We start from the raw sequence: 15979 nt of genomic DNA on the forward strand, positions 1-15979 counted from the left end.
CCATCAGGGAAGTGGGACACCACCTAGGGGTGTGTGGCATCTGGGGTAATGGGACCTGCTCCTCAGAGTCCCAAACCAGGGCCCTGGCAGGTCTCAGACCTGGAACAAAAAGCAAGGCTACAAAAGTTGGTCCAAGACTTCCCCTCCATTTTATCTTCCCATCCAGTGCGGATGAACATTGCCAGTCACCATATAGACATCATTCCCAGGCAGAAGGTCTGCAACCAACATTGCCCACTTCCCAGGAAAATGTGGGAAGTGGTCCAGAAAGAACTTGAGGCAATGCTGGCCCTGGAGGATAATGGGAGAGTCCCAGCGTGAATGATAGTCCTGGTCCCAAAGTCTGATGGGACGGTGAGGTTCTGTATGGACTTTATGGCACTGGCAATGGCAAGGGTGCTTGCCACTGAGGCAGTGGGGATCGCCCCAAAACATGCTGACCAGTTCCCTGGTTCTACAACTGGAGCAATGTCTAAGTCCCCTGGGCTGCTTCCTACCCTGTCTTCTGCTGAAGTGGTCCACGATTCCCCTAGGTCTCTGGGGTCCTCAGTCAGTGCAGCACCTGATGGCTCATTCCCCTCTCTGGGTTCTGCTGTCAACCAGGGATCTGACTGGGGCTCAGTGTGTGGCCCAGGTGGCTTACACCCAGTGCTGAGATGCAGCCTCCTCTGCAGTGGGGCGCAGTGGCTGTTTATACAAGGATTGCTCACCTGAAGCAGAAATGAGTCCATCTCTGGGTAAGGCACTGGGGCTGTATGTACGCAGATCCCTTCACCCATGGCAGAGATACACCTTTAGGCCCTGGCCCCCTGCTGTGTTTGGGGATTGACCTATTCCCACCCAGCTGAGGGGTGGAACCCTGATCCCCAGTGCTGCCAGCCCCATCACCACCAAGGCAACAGCACAGTGGGAACTGACGGGGCAGCTCTTGCTTCGGCTGAGTGACAGAGAACAGCCAGGTTGGGAGAGCCAGCTGGAGGGCCACACATATGGACACCTGTGCACAGATATGAACATGTGTATGTACACAAACACACACAGACGCAGCAGCCTTCTCTCCTGGAAAGGCAGTATGTGAATCATAGAAGATTAGGATTGGAAGAGATCTCAGGAGGTCATCTAGTCCAACCCCCTGCTCAAAGCAGGGCCAACCCCAACTAAATCATCCCAGCCAGGGCTTTGTCAAGCTGGGTCTTAAAAACCTTTAAGGATGTAGATTCCACCACCTCCTTAGGTAACCCATTCCAGTGCTTCACCATCCTCCTAGTGAAATAGTTTCCCCCTAATATCCAACCTACACCTCCCCCACTGCAACTTGAGACCATTGCTCCTTGTTCTGTCACCTGCCACCACTGAGAACAGCCGAGCCCCATCCTCTTTGGAACCCCCATTCAGGTAGTTGAAGGCTGCTATCAAATCCCCCCTCACTCTTCTGCAGACTAAATAAGCCCAGTTCCCTCAGCCTCTCCTCGTAAGTCATGTGCCCTAGCCCACTAATCATTTTCGTTGCCCTCCACTGGACTCCCGCCAATTTGTCCACATCCTTTCTGTGTGTGTGGGGGGGAGGGGAGGGGGGAGCAAAACTGGACGCAATACTCCAGATGTGGCCTCACCAGTGCTGAATAGAGGGAAATAATCACTTCCCTCGATCTGCTGGCAATGCTTCTACTAATGCCGCCCAATATGCCGTTAGCCTTCTTGGCAACAAGGGCACACTGCTGACTCATATCCAGCTTCTCATCCACTGCATAGGGGTTTCCATTAATCCCTTCCCCCCTGCCCCCAGTGGTTTTAAGTCAGGGCAGGGTGTGTGTGAGGAGGGTGCAGGAGTCAGGGCAGAGGGCTGGGGGCGTGTGAGGGGGGTGCAGGAGTCAGGGCATGGGGTGGGTGGGGGCTGGATATGTGGGGGGGGGTACCAGAGTCAGGGCTGGGTCGTGGGGGGGGTTGCAGGGGGCTGGGGTGTGAGGGGGTGCAGGGATCAGGGCAGAGGGCTGGGGGGTGGGCTGGGATCGGAGGGGGTGCTCCCAGACCCCTGCCCTGAGCAGCTCACAGCAGGGGGCTGGAGGGATACTCCCTGATTCCACACCCCTTCCCCAAAGCCCCGCTCCTTCCTCTTCTCCGCCTCCTTCCCAGTCTGAGCAGCGAGGGCGCTGGGGCTCCTCTTCTCCCCTCCCTCGCAAGGGCCATCGGCGGCAGGGAGGGAGAGGAGGCGGGGCACGACGCAGCACGCTGGGGGAAGAGGGGGAAGCTTGGCTGCCGGCGGAGCCTGCTCTACAGCAGCAGCTGGCAGGACCAAACTTGCTTCTGCCCCTTGCCCCTGCCAGACAGAGCGGTAGGCCGGGGGCGGAGAAGAGCGGGCTGGGCCGGGCAGGATTTTTAATGGCACGCTGCTGCCTGCTGGAGTCCCGGCCATCGGCCCCGCTCAGCCCACTGCCGGGGTTCGGCAGCGGGCTGAGCGGGGCTAGTGGCGGCCGCAGCATGCCATTAAAAATTGGCTTGCGTGCCATCTTTGGCACACGTGTCATAGGTTGCTGACCCCTGTTTTAGACCCTGCAGAGAGGATTTGCAGCAGAGCTCTCCCATGCCCCCCTTAAATCTGTCACCCCAAAACCTTTGGATGTGAACCTGAGACCTATTCCTCCCACCCAGTGCCTAGGGAGCGGGGATGGTGACTCTTTGTTCCTCAAGGCATCAGCAGCCCTGGTGTTCACTCTCTTGGGGCATTTTGGGAACTAACTCTTTCATCAGATGGGGGAGCAGGCTAGGCCTGGCTCTGAACCATGCACACTGCTTGTAACCACAGCAGAAGCCCAACCTCTGGTAAGGGACCCTCCCCCACAGCCAAAGCCCCTACTCTCTCAGGTCAGGGCCTGGGGATCCTGTGGCATCCCCCCAGGTTCTCTGGGTACAGGGACTAGTGGATTGACCTCCCCACCCTCCCACTGGGTTAACCTTTGTTCTCCACATGCTGAAGTGAAATGAACATTTCTCCCTCCTCCATCCTGTTCAAGGTCATTCAGATTGTCACAGACCATCTCTGCATGGGATGGGACAGGCTGCTTCCTTCCCAGAGGGCTTTTGGGGTGTGTCTGCCTCAATTATCAGAGGGGTAGCCATGTTAGTCTGTATCCACAAAAACAACGAGGAGTCTGGTGGCAATTTAAAGACTAACAGATTATTTGGGCATAAGCTTTCGTGGGCAAAAACCCACTTCTTCAGATGCAACTGCCTCAACTGTTGCTTGTGAAGGGTTTTGTCTGGAAAGAATCCCTCAGGGGTTGTCACTGCCTCCCACTCCCAACAGACATGCTGCTCTACTAGTGTAAATTCCATCACTAGCTGGTGGGGCAGCCAAGGCAGAGGGGACTGGCTCAATCTCTTCTTTCTGATAAAATGCTCCAATCTGAAAAGTCTGGGAACATAACAAAGGCAAGGCAAACTTGGCTTCATAACAGAAAGTGTTTAGCAGTCTTCGCTCTAGCGGGTGGAACACACCTCCTTCCCAAAGGTGTCAGTGGGGAGTGAACACCATAAAAGCAGAACTTTCTACTTAGCAAGCCAGTACAGCACCTTGGGCTAGTGAAAGCTGTCTGTCTCATATGCAAGTAGTCACAGGTTCAAATCCCAGACACATGCATAGATATCTACTCCTTGAGCTAGAGAAACAGCACTTTTATCTGATAGTGGTACATGGGTATTAGAGTCCTCAAACGGACCAGGCTTTCAGCGTTAGAATCCCATAGTAATATTTACTGCATAACAGAAAGTGCTTCCTGCACTGCTGCAGCAAAAATGGAAGCTGGGATCCAAAAAAGATAGGAAACAAAGGGTAGGAATAAATGGTTAGTTTTCAGAATGGAGGGAGGTAAATAGCCAGGTTCCCCTATGGACCTGCACTGCACCAATGCTGTTCGACATATTCAGAAATGCTCTAGAAAAGGGGATAAACAGTGAGGTAGTGAAATTTGCAGACAATACAACATTTACTCAAGATAGTTAAGTTCAAAGCTGACTGGGAAGAGTTACAAAGGGATCTCACTAAACTGGGCAACAAAATGGCAGATGAAATGCAATGTAAACAAATGCAAAATGATACACATTAGTTGGGATTGTGTTTTCCATACATACAAACTGATGGGTCTAAATTAGCTGTTACCACTTGGGAAAGAACTTGGAGTCATTGTGGATAGTTCTCTGAAAACATCCACTCAATGTGCAGCAGCAGTCAAACTAGCTAACAGAATGTTAGGAACCATTAGGAAAGGGATAGACAATAAGACAGAAAATGTCATAATGCCACTATATAAATCCATGTTACACCCACATCTTGAATCCTGCATGCAGATCTGGTCAACTGTAACAGATCGCTGACTCACCAGCATGGTGCCTCCTGCTGGTCATCCGGGAATTAGCTCAATTCCAGCACTCAGCGTTCCCCCTGCTGGCCAGCATCTCTCCTGCCTCAGGCCCCGTGTCCATCCCTCCCTTACCCTGGGGTTCTGCCTCACAGCAGTCCCCACGCTCTGGGTCTCTCCAGGCAAGGGGGTTGGGCCTGCTGCCTTTCTTGGCCCAGCTGTCTCCCTGCAGCCTCAGTACCTCCTTTGGCCTTCAGCAAGGCCTCAGCCTGGGGACTCGCCAGGCCAGAGCTCCCCAGCTCTGCCTGCCCTTCCCCAGCACTGCTTCAGGTATCCTGTACTCCCAAGCAGCTAGGTCCTTCCCACTCCAAGGCTGGAGTGAGACTCCCTGTCTCCTGGCTCACAGCCCCTCTTATCAGGGCCACCTGTGGCCAGCTACTCAGCCAGCCTCCCTCAGCTGCTCTTAATCTCTTTTCTTATTGGGTCCCAGTCACAGCCCTCTCTAAGGGCTGCTTTCAACCCCTGCTCTCCTGGAGTGGGGCAGCCGCCCCACTACATCAACCCATCACAAAAAAGATATCAGAATTGGAAAAAGTGCAGAGAAGGGCAACAAATATAATTAGGGGTATAGAATAGCTTTCATATGAGGAGAGATTAAAAAGGATGGGACTGTTCAGCTTAGAAAAGAGATGACTAAGGGGTGGGGAAATGTGATGGAGGCCTATAAAATCACTGACATGGAGAAAGTGAATAGATAAGTGTTATTTACCTCTTCATATAACACAAGAATCAGTTTAGCATTAAGAAGTGTGAATGCTATTTTCTAACAGGAGGTGTTATCTCCTGCCCAACAAAAGAAGGCCAACAGACACCAGACAAACCATTGTGGCACATCAGAGGACTTTGTTGATTTCTTCCTCCCCCCACAAAGAGGAGACATGCAACTGAATTCCTCCCAAAGCTGAATTTGTGACTTTGAAGTAGAAAAGGGAAGGGAATAAAAAGTTCTAACAAGGAAGAACTGTATCTTCCTTGCCCCTCAGAGACCAAGCAGCATAGATTACTAAACATAAGCAAAAGATCCCCAATGCTCGACCTGGGTTAGCCCTAAAGGACATATAGAGTTTGCTTTTGAAATGTAAGACTGTAACTTGTGTGTGTGTGTATGTTTACCTGCTTTAATCTTGTCAATTTTAACTTTTATTTCCTTTTCCCAGTTAATAGATCTTTAGTTTACTATAGGATTGGCTACAAGCGTTGTCTTTGGTATGAGATCTAAGCTGCAATTGACCTTTGGGACTGTGAGTAACCTGAATATTGTTGTGATTTTTGATATAAGGGACCATCAAAGGCAAGCTTACCTGAGTGGTCAGATCATAGAATCATAGAATATCCAGCTTCTCGTCCACGGTAACCCCTAGGTCCTTTTCTGCAGAACTGCTGCCTAGCCACTCGGTCCCTAGTCTGTAACAGTAAATGGGATTCTTCCATCCTAAGTGCAGGTCTCTGCACTTGTCCTTGTTGAACCTCATCAGGTTTCTTTTGGCCCAATCCTCTAATTTGTCTAGGTCCCTCTGTATCCTATCCCTACCCTCCAGCGTATCTACCACTCCTCCCAGTTTAGTGTCATCTGCAAACTTGCTGAGAGTGCAGTCCACGCCATCCTCCAGATCATTAGTGAAGATATTGAACAAAATCGGCCCCAGGACTGACCCTTCGGGCACTCCGCTTGAAACCGGCTGCCAACTAGACATGGAGCCGTTGATCACTACCCGTTGAGCCCGACGATCTAGCCAGCTTTCTATCCACCTTATAGTCCATTCATCCAGCCCATACTTCTTTAACTTGTTGGCAAGAATACTGTGGGAGACCATATCAAAAGCTTTGCTAAAGTCAAGGAATAACACATCCACTGCTTTCCCCTCATCCACAGACCCAGTTATCTCCTCATAGAAGGCAATTAGGTTAGTCAGGCACAACTTCCCCTTGGTGAATCCATGCTGACTGTTCCTGATCACTTTCCTCTCCTCTAAGTGTTTCAGAATTGATTCCTTGAGGACCTGCTCCATGATTTTTCCAGGGACTGAGGTGAGGCTGACTGGCCTGTAGTTCCCCGGATCCTCCTCCTTCCCTTTTTTAAAGATGGGCACTACATTAGCCTTTTTCCAGTCATCCGGGACCTCCCCCGATCGCCATGAGTTTTCAAAGATAATGGCCAATGGCTCTGCAATCACATCCGCCAACTCCTTTAGCACCCTCGGATGCAGCGCATCCGGCCCCATGGACTTGTGCTCGTCCAGTTTTTCTAAATAGTCCCGAACCACTTCTTTCTCCACAGAGGGCTGGTCACCTTCTCCCCATACTGTGCTGCCCAGTGCAGCAGTCTGGGAGCTGACCTTGTTCGTGAAGACAGAGGCAAATAATCATTGAGTACATTAGCTTTTTCCACATCCTCGGTCACTAGGTTGCCTCCCTCATTCAGTAAGGGGCCCACACTTTCCTTGACTTTCTTCTTGTTGCTAACATACCTGAAGAAACCCTTCTTGTTACTCTTAACATCTCTTGCTAGCTGCAACTCCAAGTGTGATTTGGCCTTCCTGATTTCACTCCTGCATGCCTGAGCAATATTTTTATATTCCTCCCTGGTCATTTGTCCAATCTTCCACTTCTTGTAAGCTTCTTTTTTGCGTTTAAGATCAGCAAGGATTTCACTGTTTAGCCAAGCTGGTTGCCTGCCATATTTACTTTTCTTTCTACACTTCGGGATGGTTTTTTCCTGCAACCTCAATAAGGATTTTTTAAAATACAGCCAGCTCTCCTGGACTCCTTTCCCCCTCATGTTATTCTCCCAGGGGATTCTGCCCATCAGTTCCCTGAGGGAGTCAAAGTCTGCTTTTCTGAAGTCCAGGGTCCGTATTCTGCTGCTCTCCTTTCTTCCTTGTGTCAGGATCCTGAACTCGACCATCTCATGGTCACTGCCTCCCAGGTTCCCATCCACTTTTGCTTCCCCTACTAATTCTTCCCGGTTTGTGAGCAGCAGGTCTAGAAGAGCTCTGCCCCTAGTTGGTTCCTCCAGCACTTGCACCAGGAAATTGTCCCCTACAAGAGTTTTCCAAAAACTTCCTGAATTGTCTATGCACCGCTGTATTGCTCTCCCAGCAGATATCAGGGTGATTAAAGTCTCCCATTATAACCAGGGCCTGCAATCTAGTAACTTCTGCTAGTTGCCAGAAGAAAGCCTCGTCCACCTCATCCCCCTGGTCTGGTGGTCTATAGCAGACTCCCACCACGACATCACCCTTGTTGCTCACACTTCTAAACTTAATCCAGAGACTCTCAGGTTTTTCTGCAGTTTCATACCGGAGCTCTGAGCAGTCATACTCCTCTCTTACATACAATGCAACTCCCCCACATTTTCTGCCCTGCCTGTCCTTCCTGAACAGTTTATATCCATCCATGACAGTACTCCACTCATGTGAGTTATCCAACCAAGTCTCTGTTATTCCAATGACATCATAGTTCCTTGACTGTGCCAAGTTCTCCCTGCTTGTTTCCCTGGCTTCTTGCATTTGTATATAGGCACTTAAGATAACTCGCTGATCGTCCCGCTTTCTCAGTCTGAGACAGGAGTCCTCCCCTCTTGCACTCTCCTGCTCGTGCTTCCTCCCGGTATCCCATTTCCCCACTTACCTCAGGGCTTTGGTCTCCTTCTCCCGGTGAACCTAGTTTAAAGCCCTCCTCACTAGGTTAGCCAGCCTGCTTGCGAAGATGTTCTTCCCTCTCTTCGTTAGGTGGAGCCCGTCTCTGCCTAGCACTCCTCCTTCTTGGAACACCATCCCATGGTCGAAGAATCCAAAGCCTTCTCTCCAACACCACCCGCGTAGCCATTCAGATATATTGGAGTACCCAAGGGGACTGTCTCTGACACTATGGTTAGACTGCTATAGTGCTCGAGGAGTTTTCACTTGATACTTGGTTAATGAAATCTAAGTATAGAACTCACAACCAATTTAGGGTTTGTGCCCTGCTGCTTAACAGTCTGTCTAGAGGTGGCTACTCTTGACCCACGTCAGGACAGCTTGACAGCCACCAATGCCCGAGGACCCTGCAATGGTAGAGAATTGATTAGGTGGGATATGCCCAGACAATCCCAGCAAGGGATCCACACCCTAGACCGCAGAGAAAGGGGAAAATCCTCATGATCCTGTCAATCTGAGTGGGCAGAAATTCCTTCCTAACCCCAAATCTGGCAAGCAGTGTGATCCTAAGTATGTGGCTTTGCAAACAGGGGCCGCTAACAGGGATTTTCAAGAGGGAGTTCTCCAGGTGAAGGAGGAGCAAATATGGGACCCTTGGGGTAAGTGGCTGTCTGTAGTGTGTTTTTGTGTTTGGGGGTTACTTGCTGTGTGCTGAGCTTGTGTTTGTCTGTCAGTCTGTTTGTTTGAAGGACCGTGTGCTGTGGCCAGCAGTTGGAAGCTGTGAGCTTCTAAACAAGGTTCGAAATCTAGAAGCCTCTGTTAATTGGCTGAGCCTTAGTCAGCGGGCGGGGCTATAAGGAAGGCCAGGGCTTTATAAAGCCGTGAGCAAGTGACCGGGGCTGCTAACAGGGAGTTTTGAAAGGGAGTTGGAAGGAGGCGAGGTACACTTGCCATTCTTTAAAACCTTTAAACTACACTATAATCAAAACTTCTTGATTTAAAGAAAAACCCATCATTAACCTAGGTAGCTGTAGGAGAGAATGCAGGCAGAAGCCCAGCAGAAAAGTGGGGGCTATCCTGTTTATTGCACTCAGTGTAGCATGTATGATTACCTGCCCTGTGAGCGGGTGGCGTATGTGTGCATTTGGTGCAAGGAGCTCCTGGCCCTCAGAGACCGCGTGTGGGAGGAGCTAAGGGAGGCAGAGAGGTGAGTTGATGAGGCTTTCTGGGACACTGTAGATTTGTCCCACCTCCGGTCAGACAGCCCCTGCACTGTTAAGGAGGATGAAAGGCTCAGGGAAGGAAAGCAGTCAACGGGAACAGAGGGAAACCTTCCCATAGTTGGGATCCTCCTTCCAGATGATGTTGGGGTATCCTCTCGCACTGAGGTTACCTCTCCGGGGGAGGGAACTCTAGTCATTAGGAAAAGGCAGGTGTTAGTAATGGGAGATTTGATCATTAGAAACATAGATAGCTGGGTTTGTGATGACCGGGAGAACTGTATGGTGACTTGCCTGCCTGGTGTGAAGGTTGCAGAGCTCTCGAGGCATCTAGGTAGACTTATGTGTAGTGCTGGGGAGAAGCTGGTGGTAGTGGTACATGTAGGTACCAATGACATAGGGAAGGGTAGAAGAGACGTCCTGGGGGCTGTCATAAACAGACAGTTAAGGGTTAATTCCTCTTTTACCTGTAAAGGGGTAAGAAGTTCACCTAACCTAGCTGACACCTGACCAGAGGAACCAATGGGGGGACAAGATTTTTCAAAAGGAAGGAGGGAAGTTTTTCCTTTGTTCTATTCATTAAGTTCTGTGCCGGAGTGAAAAGATCCAGGAATCAACCAGGGTAGTGAGTATTAGAGAAGGAATAAATTAGCTTATGTTTATTTCCTTTTGTGACTTCTTTTTGCAATAGAGGGGGAATCAAATTGGGTTTTCTTTTGTGTACTTTAAGTTTTTATGCCCAGAGAGAAATCCTCTGTGTTTTTGAATCTGTTGTCTGTGAGAATAGCTTGCATGCTAATCTCCCAGAGGTTTTCCTTTCATCTTTCTTTCTTTAATTAAAAGCCTTCGTTTAAGAACCTGATTGATTTTTCCTTGTTTTAAGATCCAAGGGGATTGGATCCGGACTCACCAGGAATTGGTGGGGGAAAGGGAAATTAAACTCAAATCCTGCCAGGAAAGTGGGGGGGGGATGATTAATTTCTCTTTGTTTTAAGATCCAAGGGTTTGGATCAGTGTTCACCAGGAAATTGGTGGAGAAGTCTCTCAAGGTTACCCAGGGAAGGGTTATAGTACTTGGGAGGGAGATATTTTGGGGGGAAGACAGAGTTCCCAAATGACTCATAAACGGTTGTTTAAACGATTTGGTGGTGGCAGCATACTAATCTAAGATGGTAATTAAGCTTAGGGGTTCTCATGCAGGTCCCCACATCTGTACCCTAAAGTTCAGAGTGGGGGTGAAACCTATTTAGGCTGCTAGGACTGAAATCCAGGACCTCTATGGTGGCATTCTCAGAAATGCTTCCAGTTCTACGCACAGGGCCAGGTAGGCAGGCAGAGCTTCAGAGTGTCAATGCGTGGATAGGATGATGATGTAGAGAGGAGGAGTTTAGATTTATTAGGAACTGGGGAAACTTTTGGGATGGGGGGAGCCTATACAGGAAGGATGGGCTCCACCTAAACCAAAGTGGATCCAGACTGCTGGCACTTCACATTAAAAAGGTCATAGAGCAGTTTTTAAACTAAGAGATTGGGGAAAGCTGATTGCTGCAGAGGAGCACGTGGATCGGACAGAGACTTCTCTCAGAGGAGAGCCTATTGATAGAGATTCTCTAGGTTTTAGTCAGGGGGAGAGGACTTCAACTTGACTTGAGACCATTGCTTCTTGTTCTGTCATCTGCCACCACTGACAACAGCCAAGCTCCATCCTCTATGTAACCCCGCTGCAGGTAGCTGAAGGCTGCTATCAAATCCCCTCTTACTCTTCTCTTCTGCAAGCTAAATAAGCCCAGTTCCCTCTGCCTCTCCTCATAAATCATGTGCCCCAACCCCCTAATCATTTCCGTTGCCCTCCGCTGGACTCTCTCCAATTTGTCCACATCCCTTCTATAGTGAGGGGACCAAAACTGGACACAATACTCCAGATGTGTTCAGGGCCATCCCTAGCTTTTCTGGGGCCCTCTGCAGCCCCCCCCGTGGGGGTGTGTGTGTGGGGCCCCAGGCCTCCGCAGGGAGGGGGGGTGGGCCTGGCTTGGGAGTTGGGGGTAACTGCCCCCCAGCACTCACCGGTGGCACGGCTGGGTCTGGGTCGCTGCACTTCCTGCTGCTGGTGAATACAGGCCTGGCCCTGCTGCAGTCCTCTGGGGAGTGGGGGCGGGGTTGGGGCAGAGCAGGGGCGGAGCAGGGGTGCGGGGGAAGAGCAGGGCAGGGGCTTTGGGGAAGGGGTGGAGTGGGGGTGAGGCTGGGCCAGAGCAGGGGCGGAAAGAGGCGGGGTTGGGGCGGAGTGGGGCGGGGGCCATGGGGAAGAGGCGGGGCTGGGGCTGGAGCAGCATGCAGCTGCGCAGGGCACCGGGAAATTTGCCCTACGCAGCTACATACTTTGCTTATGGGTAAGGACGGCCCTGGACGTGGCCTCATCATTGCCGAATAGAGGGGAACAATCACTTCCCTCAATCTGCTAGTAACACTCCTACTAACGCAGCCCAATATGCCGTTAGCCTTCTTGGCAACAAGGGTACACTGTTGACTCATATCCAGCTTCTCATCCACTGTAATTCCCAGGACCTTTTCTGTTGTTTTTCTTTCTGTTTGTTGCACCCTAGAAGTGATATGAATTGTCTGTCACCACAAGGAGAAAGATAGACTGTAACCTAGAACTTTTGGTGTATCTATACTTGATCGGCTTTAACACAGTAGACCAACACTCCCCCGCTCCACCCCCAAAGCTGGGGCTAGACCATACTTTTATCTTCGAGCTCACAGTAAGGGTGACAACAGACCCATGCCTCAGACAGGGAAGGTTCTAGAAGCAGTGAAGCCATGACATCACAAGCTCCCACGGGGTTCTGGAACACCAGCCCTGACTTTGGCACTCAGGGACTTTCTGCTACTCTCCACTCCACAGGCTCGGTGAGCAGCTATCTGGAACGGGATCCAAGAATCCAGGCAGGGGCCAAATCCCACAGTTCCTATTCCAACTAGGCCCACAAAGGGGGCAGGACAGCCATCAGCATCCCTGCAGCCCTGACAACACTCCATGATCCCGGGGCCATCAGCTTCCGCACTGTGCCAGTCTCCTGAGCCCTCTTGGCTGGCCTAGCCATGGCCCCTAGTCTGAGGGCTGCCCAGCAGAGCGGGGAGACAGACTCCATGCTCTTATTACTGTGGTTGCCTTGCTGAGGGTAAGGTCCCACGACAGGCACTAACCCAACTGCTCGCTGCCTCCTTCACAGTGCACCTTGTGTAAGCAGCTTGTGCCGGGCCTGGGGCCCCAGCTGTGGTCAGACATCCCCTAGAGTGCAGCCTCCAGTTCCGGCCACACTGCAGGAATGGCAGCTCTCATGCTGCTGTCCATCTTGGCCTGTGTCCTTGTGGGGAACATGGGGAAGATCTTCCGGCGCTGCGAGCTGGCCCAAGTGCTGCACCAGGCAGGGATGGATGGGTTCCGAGGCTACAGCCTGGCTGATTGTGAGTGATCCCCTGGCCTCCTCATGGGTCTGTACATATATTCCCTTCTGCCTCCCCTTGGGGCTCTGTGTGTATCCTCCCAGCCCCACCCATGAGGTTCTGTGCATCTCTCTCCCCCCGTGGGACTCTGTGTGTATTCATCCCCCAGCCACACACCCGTGGGGCTCTGTGCATATCCCTCCCCATGGGGATCTGTGCGTATCCCGCCCCCTAGGGTGACCAGACAGCAAGTGTGAAAAATCAGGACGGGGTGGGAGGTAATAGACGCCTACATAAGACAAAGCCTCAAATATTGGGACTGTCCCTATAAAATCAGGATATCTGGTCACCCTACTCCCCCCGCCCCATCCCCCATGGGGCTCTGTGCGTAGCCCTCCCAGTGGGGATCAGTGCATATCCCTCCCCCGTCCTACCCATGGGGCTCTGTGCGTATCCCTCCCCCAGCCCCACCCCTCCATGGGGCTCTGTACGTATCCCTTCTCCCGACCTCCCCATGGGGCTCCGTGAGTATCCCTAGCCCCACCCCTCCATGGGGCTCTGTGCAGATTCCTTCCCCACCCCCACCCCCACCCCCCATGGAGCTGTGTGGGGCTCTGTGTATATCCCTCCTCCCGCCCTCCCTATTGGGCTCTGTGCGTATCCCTCCCCGTGGGGCTCTGTGTATATCCCTCCTCCTGCCCCACCTCCCCGTGGGGCTCTGTGCATATCCCTCCCCCCGCCCCATCCCCGTGGGGCTGTGTGTATATCCCTCCTCCTGCCCCACCTCCCTGTGGGGCTCTGTGTGGATCCCTACCCCCACTCTCCCCGCGGGGCTCTGTGCATTACTAAATCCTGCACCAGGGCTGTGCATGGCATTCCACGAAAGCCGGTTCAACACGGACACGGTGGACCATGAAGCTGATGGCAGCACTGACAATGGCATCTTCCAGATCAACAGCCGCCAGTGGTGCGATGATTATAGGAGCTCCACCCGGAACCTTTGTCACATGCACTGCAGTGGTGAGTAACCCTCTCCGGCCCCAGTGCTGACCCCTGGGCCATGACACAGTGCTAGAGACCTGTGTGGCAGGGAGCAGGATGGGGTCAGGGGAACCAGCATCAGGCCCGAGACGTTTTGGAATGGAAGGCCACCCTTGCCTTCAGTGGACAGCAGAGGGCAGCACAATGGGGTCTGGGTTGGTTGGCTGAATGATGGTATCTCCTGCTAGGAGGACCAGGGCTTCCAGGCTACAGTGTTGCGCTACCAAGGGATATGCCCTATCCTTACTCTCTTCTCCTCCCTCGCCCCCCCCCCAGATTTGCTGACCAGTAACATCAATGATGACATCGTGTGTGCCATGCAGATTGTGCAACAGCCAAGGGGCCTGGGGGCCTGGTAAGGGGGAGCTGGTGGAAGGGTGTGGGTGGAGTGCCAGTGTAGCAGTGCATGGCAAAATATGCAGCACAGTGTAACGTGGCACTATACTGCCAACCCAGTTCTACAGCATGCAACATGGAACTGCACAGCACAGAGCTGCACAGCACTACACAAATTTATACAGCTTTACACAATGTACTGCTACAACATGGAACTACATATTGTAACATAATAAATGCAATGAAACACAATGTTATACAGCAGTATTTAGTGCAACAAGGCGCTACACAATGCAGTACACCAGACAACCCCACAAAACAATGCAGTGTAAAGAAAACATACAGTGTAGCTCAGTACTCTTTATACAACCCAACAAAAGACAAAACTCCACAGAGCAACCAGGGCCGGCTCCAGCATTTCTGCCGCCCCAAGCAAAAAAAAAAAAAAAAGCCGCGATCGCGATCGGGGGCGGCAATTGGAAAAAAAAAAAAAGCCGCGATCGGCGGCGGCAGTTCAGCGGCAGGTCCTTCGCTCCTAGAGGGAGTGAGGGACCTGCCGCCCCCGAATTGCCGCAGGTGCCGCCCCTCTCCCTTGGCCGCCCCAAGCACCTGCTTGTTAAGCTGGTGCCTGGAGCCGGCCCTGAGAGCAACAAGACTGTTACCATGCTGCCCTGCCCATAGGCAGTTGCATCTCAGCGCTGGACAAGTAATCCTTGTGCAGTGCTGCTGTTACCCAAATGCTCCACCCCGGAGGCAACTACTGCTCAGCACCATGTGAGCTATCCCCCTACATTTTCACTGTGTGGTTGTAACCTGGCTGCCCCACCCGAAAGGCAGCTGCATCTCAGTGCTTGGTGAGTGAGCCCTGCATAGTGTCTCTGTAGCTGTTACCCAGCTGCCCCGCCCAGAGGCGGCTGCATCTCAGCACTGGATGACCCATCCCCATGCGGCAGCACTGCTCTCAATGCCAGTTGATCTCGCTGACCTTGCTCTCTCTGTTTACCCTTCTCAGGCTGGCCTGGAGGAAACACTGTGAGGGCCATGAGCTTTCACAGTGGGTGGAAGGATGCAATGTGGGAAGTAGATGAAGGAGCGCCTTGGGATGCCCCTGGACCTGCTAGATGGGGCATACTGCAGTCACATCAGTCTCCTGCAGATTTAGCACCTCATTGAAATCCTCTGTGAGCACCTACTTCTCCTTCTTAACTAGCTCCAAAGTGGGTCATTAACTGTGGGGGAGTGTTGTCCCCCAGTGAGATTGCACCTTAAGGCACTGGGAGCAGATTTTCCTGAATAAAGCTGTCTGACGGTCTAATGACAAAAAGGTCACACATTTTATTTAGAGAAGACAATAGGATTGGGGAGGAGAGGGGCGCCTGAGAGAGTCAGGACTCCTGGATTCTATCCCTCGCTCTGGGATGGGAGTGGGGATTCTAGTGACAAGAGTGGGGGTGGGGAAAGAGCTGAGTGTCAGGGCTCCTGGATTCCATTCCCAACTCTGGGAGGGGCTGGGAGTCAGGATGCCTGGGTTCTATTCCTGACTGTGGGAAGGGCTGGAAGTCAGGGATCCTTGATTCTCTTCCCATTTCTGTTCATCCATCTCCTTGGAGCCTATTTCTATCTATTCTGGCTCCCTTGTCACAATAACTCTGAAGCAGCTACTATCCACAATGAGACCCTGGGGGAAGATGGAGTCATCCTGGCCATCTCAGGGAGGGCAGGCTCATCCCCCTTTGCACACAAGGAACTGTAAAATACAATACACTTCTTGGTTTAGCATGGTGAAGGGCCCCTTTGCCTTTCCTGATCCTCCACTGTGCCCATGTGACTGCTTCATTGTGTTTACATAAATCCCCAGTGGCTTATGTGGGAAATGTTTTCAAAT

The 15979-nt window shown here is 51.8% G+C and overlaps 1 protein-coding gene across 1 annotated transcript; it reads left to right on the forward strand.

Moving 5' to 3' along the window:
- The first annotated feature begins 12599 nt into the window (after positions 1–12599).
- LOC135877855 (sperm acrosome membrane-associated protein 3-like) lies at positions 12600–15182 on the forward strand. Its single transcript, XM_065403386.1, has 4 exons — positions 12600–12738; positions 13579–13737; positions 14035–14113; positions 15107–15182. The coding sequence occupies exons 1-4, from the start codon at positions 12600–12602 to the stop codon at positions 15180–15182; spliced, it is 453 nt and encodes a 150-aa protein (XP_065259458.1).
- The last annotated feature ends 797 nt before the right edge of the window (positions 15183–15979 follow it).

This window comes from Emys orbicularis, chromosome 4 (genome assembly GCF_028017835.1).
Source record: "Emys orbicularis isolate rEmyOrb1 chromosome 4, rEmyOrb1.hap1, whole genome shotgun sequence".
In the NCBI taxonomy this organism is placed as follows: Eukaryota; Metazoa; Chordata; order Testudines; family Emydidae; genus Emys; species Emys orbicularis.

Bases quoted from the DNA above. Each gene is read 5' to 3' on its own strand.
- LOC135877855 (XM_065403386.1), top strand. From the start codon at position 12,600: ATGGCAGCTCTCATGCTGCTGTCCATCTTGGCCTGTGTCCTTGTGGGG. The intron at 12,739-13,578 runs GTGAGTGATCCC...ATCCTGCACCAG, and splicing joins AGGCTACAGCCTGGCTGATT to GGCTGTGCATGGCATTCCAC. The intron at 14,114-15,106 runs GTAAGGGGGAGC...TACCCTTCTCAG, and splicing joins CCAAGGGGCCTGGGGGCCTG to GCTGGCCTGGAGGAAACACT.